This window comes from Misgurnus anguillicaudatus, chromosome 17 (assembly GCF_027580225.2).
Source record: "Misgurnus anguillicaudatus chromosome 17, ASM2758022v2, whole genome shotgun sequence".
NCBI lineage: Eukaryota > Metazoa > Chordata > Actinopteri > Cypriniformes > Cobitidae > Misgurnus > Misgurnus anguillicaudatus.
Genome location: NC_073353.2, coordinates 39,415,752 through 39,439,882, shown reverse-complemented (window position 1 = coordinate 39,439,882; position 24,131 = coordinate 39,415,752). Strand labels below are relative to the sequence as shown.

Genomic DNA, 24,131 nt, shown 5'->3' with positions numbered 1-24,131 from the left:
AAATAAACTCTAAACACTAACAAGTCTTTATCTTTACAGAACAAAACTATAAAATAACAGCCTCATGCAAAGCATTCTGGGAACCAGAAATCATCATCAACCTTTTCTCTTTTTTGCTTCAAATTATGTTTCGCAGAATGTTTTGCTTGATGCTGTTTTTTTTGTTTTACTCTGTAAAGACAAAGACTTGTAAATGTTCAATGTTCATTCAACTCTGAACAAAATGTTGCCAGTAAAAGACATACATTCAAATCCACGGCAAGTTACCAGCAACCCAGTTGCATTTTCTATGAATTTTTTTTACAGTGTACATAAACAACATAAACATAAAAAATATTTAGATTTATCCCCAACATTCAATGTGTTTTTAGTTGATTTAGATTGTTTTATCTTTTCTCTAAAATTAATAAAAAACAAAAAGTCATGAACATGTTTCAAAAGCCCTGTTTCTAATTAATGTCATACTTTGTTATGTATGCAACTGTATTACGCTATGCTCGGTTTGTTACATTTTCTACTTAATAAAATAAAATAAATACATCATTAAAAAGTCACAGCCTTCGAATTGGGACACAGCTACATTACAAAGATGCTACACAGTGTTTTGAATTGTAAAAGCATATTTTGTCAAGATTTGGATTATTTTTGTTTAATTATAGTATATGTATACAATAGTTCAGTCTTGTTATTCCCAATATGACAGAGCAGCTGACCCATGATGATTCACTGCAGCATCTACTGTATGTATTGTGTTAACCAGCCAAATTTGAAGGACCTAAATTCAGCTGATAATATGATGGATGGAAACACTTTTTTAAAGAACATGTGAAAATATAACCTTGATATTTAAGATTAAAAAATAAATGGGTGAAATCAATCTCATTATTAGATTTTGAGCCTGGATTTTAGAGACCGGGTCATATTATATTATATAATCTTGTGATAGTTTAATTTTACAGATGTTTTCTTCAGACAGTCTTTCTGACATGATGGAACGGGTAATCTGTAGCGCACTTGCTTCCAGAACCTTGAACTTGTTTTTTCTCCATCTCTCCATTGTAAAGGAGGATTGTTTTTGAGAAGATGCTGCAGTCCGAGTGGCAGATGTGTGTAGTCCTGGATTTCTTCTAACTGGATGAGGATGACAGCGGTGTCTCCCTGTACCAAAGCCTGATGGAGTCCCACCTGAACATCATAAGCTTCAGGAGAACCGCTGTGTTCTTGCTCTCTGTTTCCTGGAGTGATCATGAAGATAAGTCTTCGGCTGAGCTCTATCTTAGTTTCGATCAGACTCATGCAGTCTGGTGATGGCACAGGAAGAGAGATATAAGTGAGAAACAGTCCAGCTCTCAAAACATCTTACACAGTAAAACTATCGGCTACAAAAAGGTTGCTTACCACAGTGCTAGTTCAAGGATAACATAGGCAGCAGGTTGTTATCGCAGAAATAAGCCACCAAAGTGTGAGCGGAGGCAATTATTTTGCGATAACAACCTGCTGACGCAGACCATACATTATCCTGTTTATTACATGGCTATTTACTTTATAAGTAAGGTAAGGGACATTAACTATTGATTTGAAATATTATATGATCTCATTTTTAAAGACTTCAGACCTTCAACAATGAAAACATGTTTACTTTAGGTTTTAAGATAAGACAAACCTGCAAATGTCGCAATTGGCCAATCAGATTCAAGCATATCAAAGAGCTAATGTCACCAAATACAACCTTATTGTAAAGTGTTACTCAATAAGATTTTATTAAATTATTTTAAAAAGACATTTCCACATGGTTTTAAAAAACATTTATAATACCTGTACTTTGATTACACTGTGATGGGTTTACTACAGTAAGTACAGTCATACAATACTTTATGAATAAACATTTTCTAGACCTAAATAGAAACTCTTCACTGTAAATAAAAATGCAGGATGAAGTGAATTCAACTTACTATTTTAAGTTTTGGCTTGTAAAAAGTTCGAATAAATTGTTAAGCCCAATTTTTTAAGGTAAAGTAGCATAAAATATATGTTGATTTGACAAAAATGCTGCATATTTTTACAGTGTTGTTGTTATTTTACATTTACATGTTTATGTGATGTACCTTCGCCTGGTAGATCATCTCTACCAGGAATGAAAAGTTTGTAGCCAAAGTTTTTCTCCAGTACCGTAGGAAGTTCTTCATTAATAAATTCACTTAAAGTTTTTTCTGACGTCTCATCTAAGTCGTTTCTCTGGTAAATCACATAAGCGTCATACACTTTCCCATCTGTCAAACAGAGTAAACAGCAAATTAACAGATTAATCATCATATTTTTATTTTAAAGGTTTGTAAATAGGACAATACAGTCTAGGGTGCCCGATATATTGGCCGATGATGCTTGCTATGCTTCTCAATCAATTACGATGAAATGCCGCTATATCCAAAAGCCAGAGGCTGCTCTCGTGCACAAACTCAATGTCCGCTGCAGACGAGTAACTATACACACCGCGCAGCTCCAGGAAATGTCTTAAGGATATATTTATATTAGGGATCGACCGATATAGAATTTTTTTTTAGTGCCGAGTCGATTTTCAGCCTTAGCCGATGACCGATACAGGCTGCCGATTTTCTGGAACCGATATTTGGAGCCGATACTGCTTTTGCTTTCTCAATTTATATGTTGTCGCGGAAAGGTTGGTTGTTTTTAGTCACATGACCTGCAATCGCTTGCGACTTCCAGCACTCTATCTGTAAATAATGCGGGGAAAAATCTGCGAACACAGCAGCCACGTATCGGCCCTATGCCGATACACATAAAACTCGCAAAAATCGTCCCGATATATCGGTTATAAATGAGTCAAACTAACAGTGATTTCAGATCTATAAGGACGTACTGATCAAAAGCCGTAGTACATGAAATAGCTATGAATATTATCGGCTGTGTGATTAAGAATAATTATCGTTCACGTATTTTTTGTATATCTTGGCATTTATCAGTGCATCTTAATACAGGCATTAAGTTATGAGCCTGCTGAATCAAGACGGTTATTAAAAAGAAACTCTGCTGTCATTTTTATCATCTAAACCATTATTTTGAAATTTGATCAAATCTGCATAGCTTGTTCACAGTTCACAGAGATCACATAACAGTCATATGGATGTTTACAGTGTTTTTTGAGTTTGACATAAGCTTTCATAATGAGCTTTGACTGTGAAGAGTAAAAATCTCCTTTAAAGTAAAAACTTACATGTTTTCAAGGACATGAGCATGAACTAATCTCTTAAAGTGCAAATGATAGATATTTTCTTCACCTTCTTTTCTGTTGAGCTTCTTGAAAATTTCTCTGACTAAAAGCACAAAATCTACAGCGAACATCTTGACTGCTCCGGTGATCAGCAGAAAGAGAAACAGCACACAAACACAAACTGAGATCAGCGTCAGACTCGATACTCCCACATCTGATGAAGATAAACACAAAAACATCAATATTTATTCAATGATCAACTCGGCCTCTTCTGACTTAAACATTTCATTGTACAGCTTTCACACTTTTGTGATCACTAAGAAAAAGGGAATATACTTATATTCCCTATATATATATATATATATATATATATATATATATATATATATATATATATATATATATATATATATATATATATATATATATATATATATATATATATATATATATATATATACAGGGTGCGATTTGCCGGGGGGGATGCGTGGGATTTCCCCCTTTCTGGTCAATGTATCCCTGCCTCTGCTTAATAATTTTTATCCCCGGTGGGGATAAATTTACCCCCCGCCTCAAAGTGATCAGTGCTACTACACCAGTGGCGAGACGGATCACAAAACTTATCACGGATCCATGGTTTGATTAAAGTCAATTTTATTTTAAAATGCGCTACTTTGGCTGGCACTGATATAGCTGCCCCGCAGCCTCTCTGTATTCACCACTCTGAAGACTTGCTCAATGTCCCGCCCACGGCGCTATCTGATTGGTTACACACCCGGTTACAACTCACGAGTAATGGCCTATCAACACTTGCGAGATGGTGGTGGAGCTGTGTGTCGAAACGAAGGAAAGCAGCATATTCAGCAGCATATTATTCAGGATATTAATAAAGCGGGAATAAACATCACAATCTGATTATCTGTTTATGATGACAAGCAGAGTTAGTGTCCCAGTCACACCACTGAGAATGGCCGAAGTTACGCATATATAAATGCCAATGAGGCGTTTAGCGAGGCGCGGGCACGACCAGTTCGTGACTAACACATAATACATCTTTCTATAATTTCACTGTAGCTCAGCAGCGCAATGTAAAGTTAACGTTATTACTTTAAAAGCAGCATCAAAACTGTTTCTACTGTAATGGTTTAACTTTGCAATCAATCCATTGTTCATATTTATTTCATGTTCATGTTTAAGTTGACACTACATTGTGCCATATAGCTTTGCCATTCAAGATTCTTGCGTGTTTTTTCGTTGTGCATGATCACAATATGTGTGGGGAAAGAAAAGCTATTAGAGTAAAAATATTGCGTTAGGCTGCTTCATGAGTTAATAAGAAAAAAGATTTTACAATTCCTGCAAATGCAGTAATAAAGTTCATGTTCTCATGATTTATTTTTATGAATTAAAATGTTTTGAAATGTGCTGTGGACAGAGACGCATTAATTTTTTCTCTTTCGCGCAGGTTATGTTTGGAAAGACGATGTCCTGTAGCTCAGGCACGGCCCCACTTTTCAACAGGCCCACCTAAAACTTAAAAAAAAATTTTTTTTTTACTATATTCTAATTTTGTCAAGAATTATAAAAAAATCGTCAATAAGCTCATAATTTGTGCTAAAATAGTCTAAATGTTTAGTTTTAAAACCATTTTAAAAAGCTGGTAATATTTTGATGTTTCTGCGCAAGTTCAGCAGACAGTGAGGTTCGGGTTTGTTTCAATCAGAGCTCGTGAGCGGAGAGCGCATTTCTGAATATTAAAAATATTTTAATTAGAAATATATATATAAAAAATATTATAATGGATTTTTGTTAGGTCAGACAATGATTACCAAATTTCTCTCTCATGCTCCTCATAACCACTGAAAACAGTAAAAAAGTCAAATTATTATGGATGGAAGTTAAAAGTGGTGGGTACAAAATGACTCATGACGAAATATGGTGGGTACGCGAACCCACCGTCACCGAAATCGAGGTCTATGAAAACATCACCCCCTCTGTTTTTTTCACAAATCGCACCCTGTATATATATATATATATATCAGTGGGGAACCTTCAGGGCCTTCTACGCCTTCAGAGAAGGCCTAAAAAAAATAATAAAAATATTTTTTATAATAATACTAATAAATAATAAAGTATTCAATAAAAATATGTTTTTACATGTTTAAATTTATATTTAATTTAATTTAATACATGTAATATATTTTCTCTCATCTATGTTCTAACGTTAAGCTTACTGTCAGGTTCATATCCAATCAGAATCGTCTGTCTCTATTAAGGCCCGGTAAACTGGCTCATTCATTGGTTAGGACTTCAAGAATCCCAAGGAAGGCCAAGCTATGTGTTTTGGTGTGGAGAGTGACGGGCAAATCGACCAATCACGCTTTGATTTCAAGTGGGCGGGTAAAAAACAAAGCATTGTTAGCCTTCATGAAGTCCTAATCATGCAACAAGCTGGATGCGAGCTGCCGTAAAACACCAAAGAAGAAGAAGTCCTAATCATAGACCGTCTAATGGCCCGAATCTCTGCGGTGAGAGTGGTTGAGGTAAATGGCAGAAAACGTGATTGACGTTGTGGCTAGTTTGATAGGGCTGAGGTAAAAACGAAATTACTTAAGCGGGTACTCGTGAAGAGCACAGCCGAGAGATGCGCGTGCAGCTGCGCTGCGCATATCAGACGTGAACACGAGAAAAATAATGGGTTTAATTATACTTTCACTTCCTGACAGTTTTACTTGAGGATAGTAATGACTGCAGGCGACGCCGAATTACATACAATATAATTACCCAACTAAATCTCAGAGAATGCAAAAACATTCACCGGGGCTCGGGCTAGGGATTTTGCGAGCCCGCAAAATATAACAGTTATAAGCCACAAGGAGGTGCACTGAGAACGCAGGGTGCTATATTTCCCCTTATGAAAAAAGACTAACAAGCTATCCTACAGCTAAATATATATTTACAAAAAACAAAAATTAAATGCAAATTTACAGAGCAGCAGAGTCTGTATTTGTGTTTATCAGTTAGATTAAAGTAATTTTAAACTTTAAAACTGCATTTAAAGGCAAACGATGCCTATTCTGTAATTTAACTTTGCGTGCTCAGAATTTTTACACGTTCACTGTATAATTTAACGAAATACGAATAGCCTAGTATTATATTCTTAATTTTAAAATTTACTAAAAACAAACTACTCTCAATTTATTTTGGTGTTTTTTCCCCCATGCTCACTTGTCTCCATTTTCCTGTTTTTAAGAATTAAGGCGGTGTAGTAAGTAGAACCTATCCATTAAATTTGTGACTTTCATTTATTGCGCCATGCGTAATTGCGCATGGAGAGGCATTTGCACTTCATTGCATATTTTGAAGGCCCAGCTGAAGTACTCACGGTTCGCCACTGATATATATATATATATATATATATATATATATATATATATATATATATATATATATATATATATATATATAAAAATAATGAACTAAATTATTTTAGAGCTGTGCATGTAGATGTAAATGAACTGAATCTGCGCATCAGATAATGTGAAGAAACTGAGTTCAGAGATTGTTGAGATCTCTCATGAAACATCTAAGACCGTCTGTATCTCAGTCAGATGACACATTTTCTTTTGATCTCCACAGTTATCACACATAAGCATATTTTAATGTAAGATGGGGATTCACAACTGTTTATCAATGCATTTCTGATGTGAAATCATTTTGAATTTCAGTGGAATTCATATGGGCAAAACACAAGTAACGTTAACTGTATTTCTCAGCTTCTGACGTCTCTTCAAAAATCGTATATCCATCTATAAAAAGGGATATTTGCTATGAGCAAGGTTTTTTGTTCCAAGCTTTAATTCACTGTGATTAAATGTAAGCTACTTAAAGGTGCAGTGTGTAATTTTTAAAGGATCTCTCAACAGAAATACTAAATAATATACAAAACTATATTACCAAAGACCTTTTAATAATGAACCATTATGTTTTAATTACCTTAGAATAGAACGTTTTTATCTACACGCACCGAGGGTCCCCTTACGTGGAAGTCGCCATTTTGTGCCACCATGTTTCTACAGAAGCCCTTAACGGACAAAGTTTTTTACTAATTTGTCTCCGTCGATGCCGGCTACCGTAGCTTCTCTATCCATTTCAAAAGCGAGGGAAGAGCAGTGGACTGAGCCATTGGTTGCAATTAGCAACCTCACCACTTGATGCCGCTAAAATTTACACACTGCACCTTTAATATACCAACGACATTGTGCAGCAAAGCAAAGCAGGCAGAATAACTTAGATCAGAGCGCTAACATTAGCCGTTATCCATCCATATAATATATCCGTTGACGCTATTTACATTACATAACTATAAATATACACTTTCACAGTAATGGAGGGTATGCACGTGACGTCACCTTCGGTGAAAGTGACTGCAGTTACGCCCATTGAGTGGCAAAAAGTCTGAGCGTCAACATAAGCATAGCGTGAAAAACCCGTCTAAAATGGGAAAAGTAGTTGTGTGATCGACTGTGCTAAAAGATTCAACAAAAAGGTGAAGTAAATCAGTAGCAGTAGCCATATGTCGGGTATGTACAATTTAGGTGGGATGGTTTCATAGTGTTAGGCAAGACAAACATATATGTCAGGAAAAGCAATGTCTGGCCATATGCCAATGTCCACAGACTACTGGTTGTTTGGCAAGTTGTTAGGGTCACTGTTAAGGCCAACTAAATTCAATTTAAAGGTGGAGTGCATAATGATTGAAAGCCAATGTTGACATTTAATATCACCTAAACAAACACGCCCGGCAAGGATGTTGGTTAGTAGACACGCCCCTTACTGCTGATTGGCTACAAGTGCGTTTTGGTAGTCGGCCCGATGCCCTTATCCAAAGTGTTTTTCAAACATTGTGCACTCCACCTTTAAGCTGATAATAGTCAGTTTTACTGGCGTTTTCGCAGCACCTGCTATGAAAATCAGCCATTTTGTTGAATGTTTTGCCACTCAATAGAGCGCGCTCCTGCGTGGTCACGTGGAAAAGTGAGGTCTTGCATACCCACTATAACGAACGAACACACACGCACGCACACACAATCATATACGCTACGTTTATGGGCTTCCTGGGCGCAGAATTCCTGCACTTGAAGCATCATCTCCTGGGAATCCTCGCTCCGCAATGGAAAGTTTGTAACTGTTAAAACACAAAGAGAATAGATGCATCGTGTGCTCAGCACAAAGTAAATTGCATCCATCCAACGGCTTACTAAGACTTTTATAAATCAGATCTTTAATAAAGCCTACAGTTATCTTGTGTGTGCGTGTGTGAATGATACGTTTCATCGGTCCACTTCATGTATTAAGCCCAGTTGCCAGTACAGAGTTTCCGTGAACTTAAATATCTTTAAATGTGCGTTTGTTCCTTTACATGAAGCTATCGAGTGTATTAAGAAGCATAATAACGCTTACGGTGCTTGTATAATACTTTGTCCTTTTAATAGCTTGTCAGAAACACCACAGGTAATGCACAGTATCGGAATTGGATCGGTCATGTGTTAGTCCGAGATCCGATCCAGCCAAAAAGCTTGGATCGGCCCTGATACATCCCTAATAAAGAAGGCACTATGAACACTTTAAAAAATTTGTTTACTGTGGGGAGATTTAGCATATAAAAGGTATAGCAGAGGATTTTCTTTTTCCGGGTGGATCATCAAGACTATTGGTCATCCCAGTTGTCAATCATTCTGGTGATATGTTTACGTAAGGATACGTGCTCGTCCAGGTTTTCTTTCTGCACATGCGCACTTTCAGGTGTATATGTGTGGTGGTCTACGGTTTCAGCCATTCATTGAAGCTCACGTTATCACAGTGTTTTTTCAAAATGTCTGAGGGTCGCAAGAGAAAAAGTGACTACGAATTGTATGACAAGAAGAGAAAGGCCTCTGAAGAAAGAAACCAGACCAAGAGTGTTTTTGGGAGAATAAGTTTCTACTTGACAGGTAAATTTTGGCATGCTATTTGGAGAAATCCATTTAAAATCACTGCTAGTAAAAGTTGATGTAAGCTGCTAGTCCCGGCACAAGTCACGAACCGCGCAGACAAGGTAAACATCTCAATGTATGAGCCATGCCGACAGCAACTTGTAAACCGTGCGTGAACGAGAAGAAGTGTTGTGGTAGACGTTTACCTCTGCTTTCCAAAGTGACCGATACAAACATCACTTCATACGAGTAATCAGCAATACACTGAAACACAGACAGGTCCACCTGAGAAACTTCACTGATGGTCAGAACTGCATGAATGAACTCATCATCCTCTCTAGAGAAAAACAGACAGGCTTTCATTATTACTTTAGTTTCATTGACATTCAGGCATTTTCCTTTTCTGCAAAGTCACGAGGAGAACATTTGAGCAGTTGCACACATGATCTCAGCGGTGCCAGCGTCATGTTGATGATCTACTACTTTAAAGGGGCCATGGCATGAAAATCTAACTTTTTCCATGTTAAAGTGCTATGATTGGGTCCCCAGTGCTTCTATCAACCTAGAAAATGTGAAAAAGATCAACCCAGTAACTTAGTTTTAGTAAACCATTCTCTACAAGCACAAATAGGTCGTTGTAATGTGGCTTTCCTTATGATGTCATAAGGAGCTCTGATTATAATAATACCGCCCCTTCATCTGCACTATCCAACCACAGCACTGACATTTAGTGCAGATAAAAAGAAAGAGAGAAAAAATTATTCACAGCACCATTGAGTTTCAATTGCAACAAACCACCATCAATGTGATCAGTGTTTGCACTTCATCCGCTCAGTTGCATTTTAAAGACACACCAAAAACGGCACATTTTTGCACACACATACAAAGTGGTTATTTTAACATGCTATATTGTATTTTGAGCTCTGGGGACACCAAAAGATTTATTTGACATCTTAAAAAAGTCTTGTGCCATGGCCCCTTTAAACTATGGTAGACTCTTTGTAGTTACATTGTCAAGGTCCTGTTGCTTCTACAACAAGTCCCAATAAAAGCAAAACTGACAATTCTTATTTTTTGTGTAATATTGCAGTGTTTATTATAAACTATTTATCCGTGTAAAGCAAGCGTGCCGCACAAGCCCTGAAAAGGAAGCCAAAACGTCTTGATCGCCCCCCAGTGACTGGTTCCAGTATAGGTCATAAAGCCCGCCTCCCCATGTCATTCAATGGGACTTGAGACCAACTTAACAATTTAATTACACTTCAATTATCTTTTTTCCTAAGCTGGTTTCTGTCATTTACTGTAGTTTTTATCACGCTGGTGTAAATTCAAGTGTGGTGTGGTGGTGTGACGTCATGATTGACAGCTGTGATATGCACATTGTGTGAGAGCGAGGGCGGGGTCTTGATTTTGCGGCTTTACTTCCTGCTCACTAATACGGACTACCGGCACATCCGGGAACTTGACTGTAAATTTTGTCACCGCCCCTTTTCGGGGGATAAAAAAGCAGCGCTTCCATTGGCTTCCATTTAAAATATCGGAACAAAGCAATGTTTTTACACAGCCGGCAGGCATAAATAACTTATGAAATCACTCAGATTAAACATGTTAAGTATTTATCTGTCCATCCTGCCTGCCATAGAGCGCGAAAGATACACAAACACATCCAATTTGGTCAATACAAAAACATGTCCCCTTCATTCTCACAGCGTCAAACTTTGTGTGACAACGCCATCCAGTGATTGCTGGAAATATCGCTAAGCCAGTTAGTTGTATGGCTGGACGGAAAAGTGCACCCATTACTCTAAATATAAAGACATAATAAATAAATACGAAGTAACTTTCAAATACGAAGTAAAATCATTCACTTGCTTCCCTGTTGACTCGATGAGGTACGAGTAAATGTTTGGGTAAGACACCTCTGGCCAATAGGGAGCGTTGTTACACAAATTTGACGCTGGGAGAATGAAAGAGACACGTTTTCACATTGACCAAACTAAATATGCTAATCCATCCCTCGCGCTCCATGGCAGGCAGGGCGGACAGATGGTTGCTCGGCGTGTTTGATCTGAGTGATTTCGTGGGTTGTTTGCGCCTGCCGGCTGTGTGTGAAGGTTGCTTTGTTCCGCTATTTTGAATGGAGGCCAATGGAACGTCCAGTGTGATTTCCCCCAAAAGTGGGCGTGAACCTGTTCAGAGACATTCTATGACGTTGCGCCGGTTGTGCGTATGCGCAGGACTGGTCCTGAAATCCTATACTGCGCAGACTCAAGACCCAAGATGTCAGCGCCGTATCGGGACTCTGACGGCTTCACTTTTCACCAATGGAAGAGAGCGAACGGGCGTCATCCATCTTTTTTTACAGTCTATGGTGTAAAGTCATAATTTTTTATTTACGTGACGTGCTTCATAAATTGAATCAAAATTAAAAAATGTACTTCTTGTGGAGATCATTCTCTGATGACGTCAGTTAGATGGTTTGGGCGGAGCATCCGTTAACTCCGCCCTCTCCAACTGTCAGTCTGATGCCAGTTCTATTTCTGAATGAAACGCCTACTGTTCTATATCCAATCAAAGCACAGTGGAAAACACTAGCCACGCCCACTATTTGCCTCAAGTGACATTCTGTTTCACTCGGAAATACGTCATAACGGCTTCCGCTTTACGGGAACTTTAAGGTTATGATTGAAATCTATAGAGATGTAGAGCTGCTAAAGAGTATTTTTACCTGTATTCCACTTCATATCCAAACACTTCATTCAGCGTGGTCCCGTTTCTTTCCCAGTCACACCAGCACTTATCTTTCCCGAAGGATCCAGTGAACACAGAACATGTGAGGACAATTTCTGTACCTGAAAAAAGAGCAAGAGAAAGGGGGGAAATTGCTATGATCAACTTATTTATTGTATTTGTTGACCAGACCTGAGGAAATATATATATATATATTAAAAAAATATGATATGACCCCTTTAAGAAATAGCAATAGCCTATATCTGATAAATGTTTATCATTTTTGCTGAGGAATTCCATGTCATGATGTTATTATTATATGAACTGATCCGTCCTCACCCATATCAACATAAAAAATGGAGTTATTGACAGGAAGAATGATCTGTGGAGGAATAATGGCAGATGGTTCTGTAGATCAAAAGAGAAGATCATCAGAAACAGAGATCAGACCTTCAGCACAATACAGGTGATGAATCTACTGTACCTGTAATGTAAACCGGACGAGATCCAGAGGTGTTGTACTTTTTGCCGTGATGTTCCCAGGTACAAACACACGTGTAAATACCTTCGTTTTCTTTTGAAGCATTACGAATGCGGAAAATATCCCCAAACTCTTGAGTTGAAATGAGAGAGAAATTCTTCCAGAGAAAGAGAGAAAACATTTGCATGATCAGTTTCAGGTATGAGTTCAGTTTTATCCTTAATTTAACACAGAACAACTCATTAAGTTATAGCAGTAACATATTAACAATTGAATAGTTGAATAGAAACACAGACACGACTTTAAGAATGTTTTTGTTTTAACCCTTTAAATGCCTGCTCGACCACATTTTGAGTCCCTATATTTTATTGAGAGGAACTTTACTCAAGCTGATTGAGCCATCTCTACTATTTGGTTGAGCTATGTTATGCCAAAAAATCCAGTAGATGTCAGGGTGACAATCAACAGAACTTGTCACAACACATCTTCTTATATGGATGTCAGAGAGAAAAAAATCACTTCTGCTATGTGAAGTGTTCTTGTTGAAAATGATCAAGGAAAGCATTTTTTCCTTTCGTATGTTTTTAACAATTTATCAAAAACGTGCTCAACCAAACAGTTGGTTTGTCACTTTATGGTAAATGTAGAAAAGCTAAGGTAATGTTTTCAGATCATCCACCATCACCCTGTAGCCCAAGACAGCTTGCCCACTGAAGCTAAGCAGGGCTGAGCCTGGTCAGTACTTGGATGGGAGACCACCTGGGAAAAACCAGGTTGCTGCTGGTAGTGGTGTTAGTGAGACCAGCAGGGAGTGCTCACCCTGTGGTCTGTGTGGGTCCTAACACCCCAGTATAGTGATGGGGACACTATACTGTCAAAAAAGCACCGTCCTTCGGATGAGACGTTAAACCGAGGTCCTGACTCTCTGTGGTCATTAAAAATCCCAGGATGTCCTTCGAAAAGAGTAGGGGTGTGCCCTGGCATCCTGGCCAAACTTGTCCATTGGCCTACTAATCATCCCTCATACTAATTGGCTATATCACTCGGTCTCCTCTCCACTATTAAGCTGGTGTGTGGTGGGCGTTCTGGCGCAATATGGCTGCCGTCGCATCATCCAGGTGGATGCTGCACATTGGTGGTGGGTGAGGAGATTCCCCCGTTCATATGTAAAGCGATTTGAGTACTGAGAAAAGCGCTATATAAATGTAAGGAATTATTATTATTATTTTTTTTTATCCATTTCTGTAGTCACAATGTACTGTTTGCTATGAAATATACATTTCTGTTCATTCACAGCTATGAATATGACACAGCTTTTGTTATTTCTTATAGAATATATTGAGATAATTTCTTAAGTATTTTTTGCAACTTCTGGATTTTTTTAAAATAAATATAATGAATTGATTTAATTAATGTATGGAAATCATAATTACTGATTAATTAATTATAAATAAAGGATTGTTTCTAATGTTGGTTTACTCTACACAGCATTGCTAGTTTACAAAGAAATATTTATTTATCAAAAAAGAAAAAAAAATCCTGTTGCACTACCACACTTGACAGTGTGTTTCTTAAACCATAAAAGCCTAAAATGTCATTGTATTACTATCTTTTGCCTTCTTTAATTTTAGGTTTTAAATGCAGAAAGTCATTATTTTTGTTACTTAGTCATTTTTATTGCTAAAAAACATGAAAAATTTCATTTCCTTTGTTAAAATTAAACCTGAAATATTTAAATATTTTATACTTCAATAAATAAAGAAGATTTAATATACAAAGCTATTTTATTTTTATTATGTTTAAAAAAATTATTATAGTTCATATTTTCCAATTTCCACAATATGTGTTTGAATTCCACAGTGACATATTAACCATTTGGTGGAAGTCGATTTTTTAAAATGATGGGAGTGTTGAAAAAAATACATTGAGTGTGTTAACTAGGGATGCACCGAATCCAGGATTCGGATTCGGATTCTTCATACCTTATACCAGATGAATGTTCCGTTTTGATTTTCACACACAGGACAGGGAATTGAATTCGAGCTTTCCCTTGATATTGAAATGTCAGAATATAAAAGATTTGGGCTAAACTCTTCATAAACCACAAGGTCCACTTCAAATTCACGACAAGTTTGATCCGAAAACCATCTATAACACAAGATGACAACATACATGAGTTACAGCAAAATGACAGCAATGAAGTACATACACTAAAAAGTTCACAGCATTTTTGTTAAATCAACATATATTTTTATGTTACTCTAACTTAAAAAATTAAGTTAAACAATTTCAACTGGAATATATAAGTTATGGCACTTTAAAGTAGTTTAATTAGTAGTTTGAATTGATTTGCTAAACCAAGTTGCTTTAACTTCATTTTTTATAAATAAACAGTACATTGATTTAATCTGTGTGATACTCACTCCTGTGTAATATAAAGTCCTGTATCTTCAAGAGTTAACTGAAAGATGTATAACACAGATCTGTGGTAATGCACACGCTCGTGTTCCTCTGTTCCAATCTTTTCCAAACGCATCGTTTTATTGATATTCTTAAACCAAACATATGAACTGTTATATTTGTCTGCATTACAATCATGATTTGGACACATTAGATACAAAGACTCTCCAGCTGTCACACTCCATGTTCTCTTTCTGTCACGATTTTTACACGCTAGAGAGAGAGAGAGAGAGAGAGAGATAGTTAGAGAGAGAGTGAGAGAGAGCGAGCGAGAGAGAGAGAGCGAGAGAGAGAGAGAGAGAGAGAGAGAGAGAGAGAGAGAGAGAGAGAGAGAGAGAGAGAGAGAGAGAGAGAGAGAGAATCGCAAATATTATTTCTATTCGTGTAAAAATATTTTATACACTTAATACTAAATTATTATTATTGTTGCTATTATTATGTATATTTTAAATATGGATTTTAAATCAAAAATTGAATGTGGTCTCAGATTTTAAAATGTACATTTTTCCAGGGATTATTTTAGTTAAAGGTTTTATTTAAACAGCACCAATTATCCGATTCAAGATTTTACATTTCCTTTGGTGTGTAAGTGTGTATTAGTTCATGTTAATGATATGCAAAAGGTCCCAATCCCAAAGTAAACGATGATGCGAGTTATCGTCTCCAACGTAAATCTCTTTTTTTGTACTACAACAATTACACGGATTGTAGTTTATTTCCTGGGATTGGTGAGACAAGACCGACATTATCATAATTCCCTTCCGCTATAAGTTCACAGCCTTATCTTTGTATTAAAGAGATAGTTGAGCAAACATTTTTAAAAATTCTGTCATAATTTTCTCATCCTCATGTTGTTTTAAACCTGTATCAATTTACTTTTTTCTGATGAACACAAAAAAGATATTTTGATAAATGATGGTACCCATTGACTTCCATAGTAGGAAAAATAAATATAATGTAATTCAATGAGTACCGTCAACTGTATGCTTACAATCATCTATCAAAATATCTTCGTTTGTGTTCATCAGAAAAAGAAACTCAAGCCCTATTCACACGAGATTAGTATTACCTGGTGACCTCTATATTTAAACACTCTTAGAAAAGATGTGTTAATCTTTGTGCGTTAAGCTTTTAACACATTATGTGTAATTTTGTGTTGATTTTGTGTTAAGATAAAACACAAGTTGTGTTAAAAGTATCACAAAATGTGTTGTTTCAATAATAACACAGAGATGGGTGAATTATGGGAAAATGCATTTAGTGTGTTGTCGCAGAATCAACACTAATGTCTTGTTTTTAACACATTCGTTCTAGGAGTGTAATAAATGTGGAGGTTGTCTGTGATCTTAATCCCGTGCGAATCTGCCGCGCTGAAAAAGAATTCAGTAGAAATTGCAGCTGGTTGCCGGTAATTTACCGTAGATTTAAATTTATGTTATTTACTAGCAAAAGTTTGTTTAAAGTTAAATAAATTTAAAATATTAACAAGTCTTTATCTTTACAGAATAAAACTATACAATAACAGCCTCATGCAAAGCATTCTTGTTCATTTAAACAGTAAATAACAAAGTTAAATCTACGGTAAGTTACCGGCAACGCAGCTGCAATAACACTGTAATTTCTACAGAATTTTTTTACAGTGGTCTGTAATTTGTAAAGTAAAAATTCCCCCGCAAATTATCTACAATATTTCACCCAACACTGAGGTCCTGGGATAATATTAGTCCAGTCAAATCGAAATATCTATAATTTTGCGGGATTGTATATAATTTTTTCAAGACTGCGCTTTTTTGTTTCTGCACCTCTCACACTGCAGCTGAAGAGCGCAGCGCGCACAAATACTTTACAGAGACGCATCCTTCTGATTTTTATTGCTTTCCATGTGAAACTTGAAGGTTAAACGTGCCTCTAAATCTTAGTATAAGGATACATAAAGCGTTGTGAAATTAACAAGACGTTTTCCATTTCATTTCAAATCTTCACTTTCACAGAATAATCATCATCTTATATTATAAATAGAGTCACTCATAATAAATAAATGTTGATTTCAGTAAGATGTGCTCAGTTATTGTCATGTTTTTCCAGTTTGCTAATATAAATTTCTCACCTGTGTAGTTTGTAAAAGTAGAGACCTGAGTGAGTTCAGTCAGGAGGAAGATTAATCCCACCTGCTTCATCATCATCATCATCATCATCATCATTATCACACCTGTACATCAAACAAAACAAGTAAAGAATAAAAAACCTTTCACCATCATTATACAACTGTTATCACAAACCTTTGCTCTATAGTACACATTCACAGACATGTTGAACTAGTTAATGCGTCAATCTAGTACACTGTAACACATTCAGACTATAAAAAACCATCAAAGGTGAATTACCTTAATGCAACTGGATGTGTTCCACTGAAGGTGAGAGACGTTTTTCAATGTGTGAGAGTCAAAGTAAGTGGCACGAAAGAGGATGTATTTCAAATTTTTTTAATATCGTATAATCTGTAACTTATCTCCCTTCCTTGTGTTTTCTCTTGAAAACAGGATATTAAAAAAAGATTTAAACAGAACAGAAAGTGCATAAAACATTCAAAAGATTCTTTAATGTAGAGCAGGATTAGTTATAGTTAGTTAAAAACTGTACAGTCTAACTGTAAGTCTATAGTTAGTAACAGTACAGTAAAAGGGCAAATGCTATTACCTCTTTATGAAAACACTTCCATTTAGCTTTATAACTTTATGGTTGCTGATAAGTGCCATCAGAAGACGCTTCATTAGAAATGTCATAAAGTTTAGACATGCTGTAATATCTGCATTGATGTGAAATTGCCTGAGAAATTTGATTAGAAAACCTTCCTGTTTGATTTGTGTGAAAATGTTTTAACTTTTGGCATTTAAAGAAATGACTCGAGAGCTGCTTGAAACAGAAGATTAAGTTAAATTGAGTATTTTGTGTAGTGACGAGCTTTGCTGAATTGCAGGTTAGTTTATAGACAAGCAGGGATTAAGGGGCCCTATAGGCGAGACCATGAAAATGGGCCCCACTGGTGTAAAAATGGTCATAGTAATGCAATAAGTAAAATTAAAATACACAAAAATGAAATGACAATTTATTTTTTCAAGTGTAGAAGTTTTTATTAAGTGCAACATATTCAGCAATGTTGTTAACAGAACTACAGTGTTTGTATCAATACAGATATTGTCACAGTCAGCAGACTGTTCCTGCCGGGGATAAGTGTCTTCACCTGTCTGCACTCTCATTAGACCCTAATCACCGGCACAGCTGTTCATCATTACATCAACTCCATATATACTCACCAGTTTCTCTGTTTCTCTGCCAGATCCTTACACTCAACAGTTGGATACTCGCGCTTGGACTTACCCGTTTGTGGATGTACCTGTTATTGTGTTGGGTCGTGTCGTCTCGTCTCCGCGTGGATGTTTCCGGTCATCAGTTTGGATTTACACCACTGATCATCACTCCACCAATGCCGTCACCTTCACCCGCACTCAGGCTCCACCGTTGTCCTTCGTTCCTGTGTTTCCTGTTTAAAGTGTGCTTTAATAAACTTTCATTGTTCACTCGCAACTGCTTCCTCATCTCTCATAATTTATCATGACAGAAGGATCTGGCCAAAATTGGAAGCAGCGAGTGTACTCCGGGATGTCTCAGCCCCACAGTGATCGCCCTCCTTCCTCAGAGAGAGAGTGGGGAGAGAGACGGAGGAGTTTGGCTTCCCTCCGGCAGCGGGGTGAGTCAATTCTGGATTTTGCTCAGGTCTTTTGGACCCGCGCTTATGGTCTGGGACTCAATACGTCGGAACAAAAGAGCTGGCTCAACCATTGTCTGGATGACCCTCTGCCTCGGTGGGAGATGGACGGGCTGGAAGTATTGGATTTTTGGGGCTTCGTGAGTTATCTGTACAACCGCAGCCGTCGGGATTTATGGGAATCCTCCGTCACGGTCTCCGCCCCTGTACAGAGGACTGAAATGCCGTTTGAGCCCATAATTGTTCAACCCCGTAATCGCAGGAAGAGGAAGAAGCCAGTGCTGCCTGTTAACCCAGAGCAAACCATTGGTGCCCCGGACACTGCATTGTTTAGCCCTGTCTTGTCAGAGCTGGTGTCCGAACTCAGTCCAGCTGCCGCCATATCCGACTCGGTGTATGAGTCAGTCTCCGGTTCCATTGACTCTGTCAAGGTTCCACGTCGTCGCCTGGTCTGTGTAACGGATAGCCGGATAATGTCGGTTCGAGCAACCGGAAATTCCCAGACTGCTCCTTTCTCCCAGTGAGCTTTCCAAAACGAGTGAGATACCGAAGTCTATTGAGCTAGGTGAACTGTCCGGTTTAAAGGAACCGATCCACACTAACGACTCGGTGAACCTCTCCGAATCTCGGGAATTGATGAAAGGATTCAACTCATTTGAAACATCCAGTTTAAATGAATATTTTGAACTGTTTAAATCTCCTGCTGATGCTCTACCTGTGGGTACTGTTGGAACTATGTGTTGCTCTTCAGCTCAACAGGAAACCTCACAAGCTCTTGAACCCAAATCATCTGACCAACCTGTTAGGACTGGGGGACTCGAACCTGAATCAACTGAACTCTTCAACTCAACTGGATCATCGGATCCTGAACCACAGGTACTCTCTGTTACCCATGAAATTTTTGAGTCATGTGAGATTTTTGAGTCAAGTGAGAATTTTGAGTCTAACAAGTCTTTCGAGCCTCAATTCCTAGAATCTGTGCCCAGTGAAATACCTAACGAATCGTCCGCTGATTCTCCGAGCAAGCTCTCCACTGTTTCTCAAGGTGACCTCTCTACTGATTCGCTGATTGAACTCTCCACTGATTCTCTGGACGAATCACCTTTGAGTGAGTCATTTCAAAGTGATTCGTTAATAGTAAATGATTCTGTGGAACTGTTTATAGCCAACAAAGTCACCTTTTCACATGAAATTACCATTGTTCATGATGCTAAGACAATGAAACTGTTCTGGCCACTGGGATTACTCAAACCTCAAGAGCTTCTTGAACTTTACGAACTTTATGAAGCATCTATGTTTGCTCTGGCGTTGTGTTGGGTGTGGTCTGTTTTCTGTACATCTGTTCCACAGGGCATTACCCAAACTCACAAACATGAATCCTCTGAACACCCTCGCACGGCTGGAGGATTTGAACCTGTGTTCTTCGATGTCAGGACTAAAAGGTCCGAACCTGAACCACGCACTCTCTCTGCCACAATGGAGCCACTCGTTCCCCTAAGGTCACGTGAGTTCTATGCACCTCTCATTATGGAAGAAGAGTTTGAATTGGAGTCCCATGAGATATCTATCTCGACCAAGTATGCTGTTCCAGAGTTCCCTGAACTCTCTGCCTGGCCCAAGATGGCCGATCCCATGCTTTCTGAACTCTCTGCCTGGCCCAAGATGGCCGATCCTGAGCTCCACAAGTTTTCTGGCACCACTAACATGGCCCAGAGGGCCTCTGTCTGCTTCCGCCCTCTATCCAGGTTCCTGTTACCACCAGCCCCACCATGGTCTCTACGTCCGTACTGGTCTCTGGCTCCGCCTGCCGCTCCGCCTTGGTCGCTGGTCCCATCTGTGGCTCCACCTTGGCCTCTGATCCCGCCGGCGGATCCTCCTTGGCCCCCTGATCGGTCAGCCTCGTCCTGGTTTCCCGGATCCTGGCCTCTTCACGGGCCTGGCCCTCCGTTCCTCCCCCTGCCCTTCCACCAGTCCACCTCCCACCTGATCTCTAGCCTCTGGAAGTGTCTGGTAGCCACTCCTCAAGGGGGGGGATACTGTCACAGTCAGCAGACTGTTCCTGCCGGGGATAAGTGTCTTCACCTGTCTGCACTCTCATTAGACCCTAATCACCGGCACAGCTGTTCATCATTACATCAACTCCATATATACTCACCAGTTTCTCTGTTTCTCTGCCAGATCCTTACACTCAACAGTTGGATACTCGCGCTTGGACTTACCCGTTTGTGGATGTACCTGTTATTGTGTTGGGTCGTGTCGTCTCGTCTCCGCGTGGATGTTTCCGGTCATCAGTTTGGATTTACACCACTGATCATCACTCCACCAACGCCGTCACCTTCACCCGCACTCAGGCTCCACCGTTGTCCTTCGTTCCTGTGTTTCCTGTTTAAAGTGTGCTTTAATAAACTTTCATTGTTCACTCGCAACTGCTTCCTCATCTCTCATAATTTATCATGACAGATATCATGAATAATTACTATAAAGTAGGCTATTCCTTATACTGTTTTTGAACCTTATTATATACATTTTTAGTATCTAAGAATTGACCACAGTTTACTATAGTAGATTAGATAATATAGTATAACAGTATTTTTTATGTGGGAAAATTTATATAAGGGTGATGGACTTTTTCTTGTTTTTAATTAGCAAAACCACTTATTATAAGGTCTTTAATAAATCAAATGAGAGTTAAAAAAAATTAGCCACCCTACTCAAAACTTGAATATTAAAATACACAATTACCTTATCGGCAAGCAGAAATGCTTATCCTTCACAAAACTAACGATTTTTCCATAACAAAACAGACATTTCAATTCAAAAGACGTTTCATTTTTCTTAAATACATTCCAACCTGGTATTTAGTTATGTAGTTGTTTTACTCATGATGTACAGTAGTGGAAGGCTGCATCAGTGGTCTTCATCATGCAGGGAATGGCTTTTTGGTCCAGAATGATGCAAAAATTCTGGATGCAACTTTTGTTCCCAACGCAGAGCAGGCAGGGCTGTGCTGATTCATCCACCTCAAAGCATGGATTGATGCTCATCACCTAAGAGTGTTTTAAAAGAGTGTATTTAATGAATGTATTTGATGTGTATTTATGAACTTGTATGCATTTACATGGGGTGAACAATGCAAGCAAACTAACTGCTGAATAAACAACTAGAACAAAATACCAAAAAACTTACACAGCACAATCAGTAGCTTCAGTTGCAAATTGACCCTCTCCAGTCTTTCTTCCTTTTACCAATGAAGGCAAGAGGTGAATGAGCCAGGGAAGAGCTGCCACATCACTGTCCCATCCTAGCAAAACAGAATTTAAACACCATGAGTATACAGTTAAACTTTAAACCGTAAAAGTAGCAAACCCATTTACACTTACCATATTTAAACTCCTGTTGACCAGACAGAGGGTCATCCATATCTTCATCAGGATGTAGTCTGCAATTATCCTTTAATTGTTGTATGTTGGCTATTTTGCAATACATCACCTCAGCATATTTCTGCAGATTTTCAAAGACAAAAAGGGTCAAGAAAATACCAAAAAGGGTGCGGTTTTAACCGTTATTTGAATCAAAATCATCTCAGTATAATCATGTTAGAGACAGTGTACAGTACTAAAGTACTGTGTGTACTCACATAACTAGTTGGTAAGCTCTTATCCTCCAAACTGGGTTAAGAAATAACAGTTCCAGAATTCATGGGTATGCCGTATTCAAATATAGTCTGGTAGGGTCCTATCACAAAAAAATGACAATAAAGACTCTGAAAACTCAACATTCTTTTAACATTAAAAACAGCACTCAAGACAATATGAATCTTCAATTATACATTTTCAAAATAGTAATCAATTTGATTGCTATTTAATATGATATCAATAGCAAAACGATGTATGAGAAGATAATATATTTTTATTAAAGTTGGCAGCAGGTCATGTGACTTTCTTTCCTGATTAATAACCATAATATGTACAAAACTGCATATACTAAAAAGATTGGTTAACTGTTCAGTTATGTCAAATAAAATGATTTATATGTATAAATATATAAACTTACCTTCTGAAATTAATTTATATAAGTATTAGCAGTCGTTTTTCATTGGAAGTCATCCATGTCAGGTCTTCTTTAATAAACTGCCCTAAAAACAGCATCTCTTCTGAATGATTTGAAGCACTCAGTGTGTACTTTCACCAAACTAGCATCTATAATGACAGAAAAACAAATGTTCGCCATACACGTTTTACACTTTCGTATGTATTTGCCATTTGCATCTGTCTGACATCTAGTGCCACGAAAAGCTTACAACACACAATGCATCCAATCTGTGCATACAAATGATGATATATTCTGAGGTAAAATTAATTGTTGGTTTGGCGATATTTCCCGTTTGCATACATCTTAAAAAAACACATGACCATGCGGTTGCGGTTTTCTCCGTGTTTTTCAGTAATTTGAATAATTAACCGATATCCGTGCACTCACGTGCATGTAAACGACCTCGTTAACTCACGGTATCTAGCCTATATGATTACCTCATAACGAGCATCATATGGTGAATAAACGAGCTTTCATTTAACTTAACTTCATACCTTCAATTTGTAGTGCATGTCGCGTTTTATCATGGTTCAATTCTTTCATTCATTCATATCTCAAGTTAATATTATACTTCTTGGTTAAAACTTTTAGCTAGCAGTTTAACTTTATACCAAACTAACAAGGGAACAACGTAACACAAGGTAGTTCTGATGAAACTGAACCAAATAACGAACAAAGGGGAAATAAAATGGGAAAAATATCTTATTTAGGTTTTTTGGCAAATGGCTGCGTAGAGTCAGACAGAGAAATAACAGTTTAATTTAGCTAAACCAAGTGAATATTATGAGATTTACCTGCTCTCTTCAGTCCTCCTTTGAAAGAAAATGGCGGTAAAATCCCTGACAGGAAATGTTTAGTGGAGGCGTGGCTTGATTTACACCGCTCAGAGTGAAATCTGATAACACCCTTGTTTTACACTGACACTGTCGTGGATATAACACTGGCCTAGCAATGGCAGTGTTATTTTATTACCAGATAGTGTTAAAACAGCATCAACACTGTGTATTTAACACCATCCCTGAAAATGTAACACTGGTGATTTTGCTGTGTATACATTAAACAATGTAAGGCAGGACATACCTGTACTGTGAGATTGCTTTTCTTCCTCTGTGTTTCTCTTTTCAGCTCTTTAAGGTATAGATAAGGTAGATATTTAAGACAGAGCTAAACAATCGCGTCATTAACATTATGCAAATTAGCAGTGGCGGCTGGTGACTTCTCTTCCCAAGGCCGCGAATTCAAAATATGTGTTCGCTGCGTCATGTGAACCATGTGCATCATGCGTCATGTCAGAATAAGTTGCTGCATGTGTCAAAAGGGTTTATGATAAAAGAGACGCTCACATTGTCTGCAGCAGACCCTTATTTTGACAAGATGCACATAGATTCACTTGACACG

The 24,131-nt window shown here is 37.9% G+C and overlaps 1 protein-coding gene and 1 long non-coding RNA gene across 3 annotated transcripts; both read right to left on the bottom strand.

Annotated features, from left to right (window-relative positions):
• Positions 1-633: 633 nt before the first annotated feature.
• Positions 634-17,155, bottom strand: LOC129451611 (interleukin-1 receptor-like 1). 2 transcript variants are annotated; one of them, XM_073854746.1, is made up of 11 exons: positions 16,983-17,155; positions 14,839-15,088; positions 14,398-14,563; positions 12,419-12,572; positions 12,274-12,342; positions 11,933-12,056; positions 9,411-9,541; positions 8,334-8,417; positions 3,297-3,443; positions 2,106-2,270; positions 634-1,301 (listed from the first exon to the last, which is right to left on the bottom strand). In XM_073854746.1, the coding sequence occupies exons 1-11, from the start codon at positions 17,074-17,076 to the stop codon at positions 928-930; spliced, it is 1,758 nt and encodes a 585-aa protein (XP_073710847.1). In that variant the 5' UTR covers positions 17,077-17,155; the 3' UTR covers positions 634-927. The 2 variants fall into 2 exon arrangements, with proteins under 2 accessions (XP_073710847.1, XP_073710848.1); XM_073854747.1 differs by lacking the exon at positions 8,334-8,417 and having other exon boundaries at positions 16,983-17,149.
• Positions 17,156-21,497: 4,342 nt separating this feature from the next.
• Positions 21,498-22,533, bottom strand: LOC129434247 (uncharacterized). Its single transcript, XR_012358204.1, has 4 exons — positions 22,279-22,533; positions 22,022-22,142; positions 21,828-21,942; positions 21,498-21,688 (listed from the first exon to the last, which is right to left on the bottom strand). It is a non-coding gene; the product is annotated as an uncharacterized lncRNA (long non-coding RNA).
• Between the last annotated feature and the right edge of the window lie 1,598 nt (positions 22,534-24,131).

What these genes read in the sequence shown, in the direction of transcription:
- LOC129451611 (XM_073854746.1), bottom strand. Translation starts at nt 17,076, where the DNA reads ATGATGATGATGATGATGATGATGATGAAGCAGGTGGGATTAATCTTC. An exon ending in TACTTTTACAAACTACACAG is followed by an intron (nt 15,089 to 16,982) that starts GTGAGAAATTTA and finishes CTCTCTCTCTAG; the next exon opens with CGTGTAAAAATCGTGACAGA. An exon ending in CGCCCAGGAAGCCCATAAAC is followed by an intron (nt 3,444 to 8,333) that starts GTAGCGTATATG and finishes TATCTTCATCAG; the next exon opens with ATGTGGGAGTATCGAGTCTG.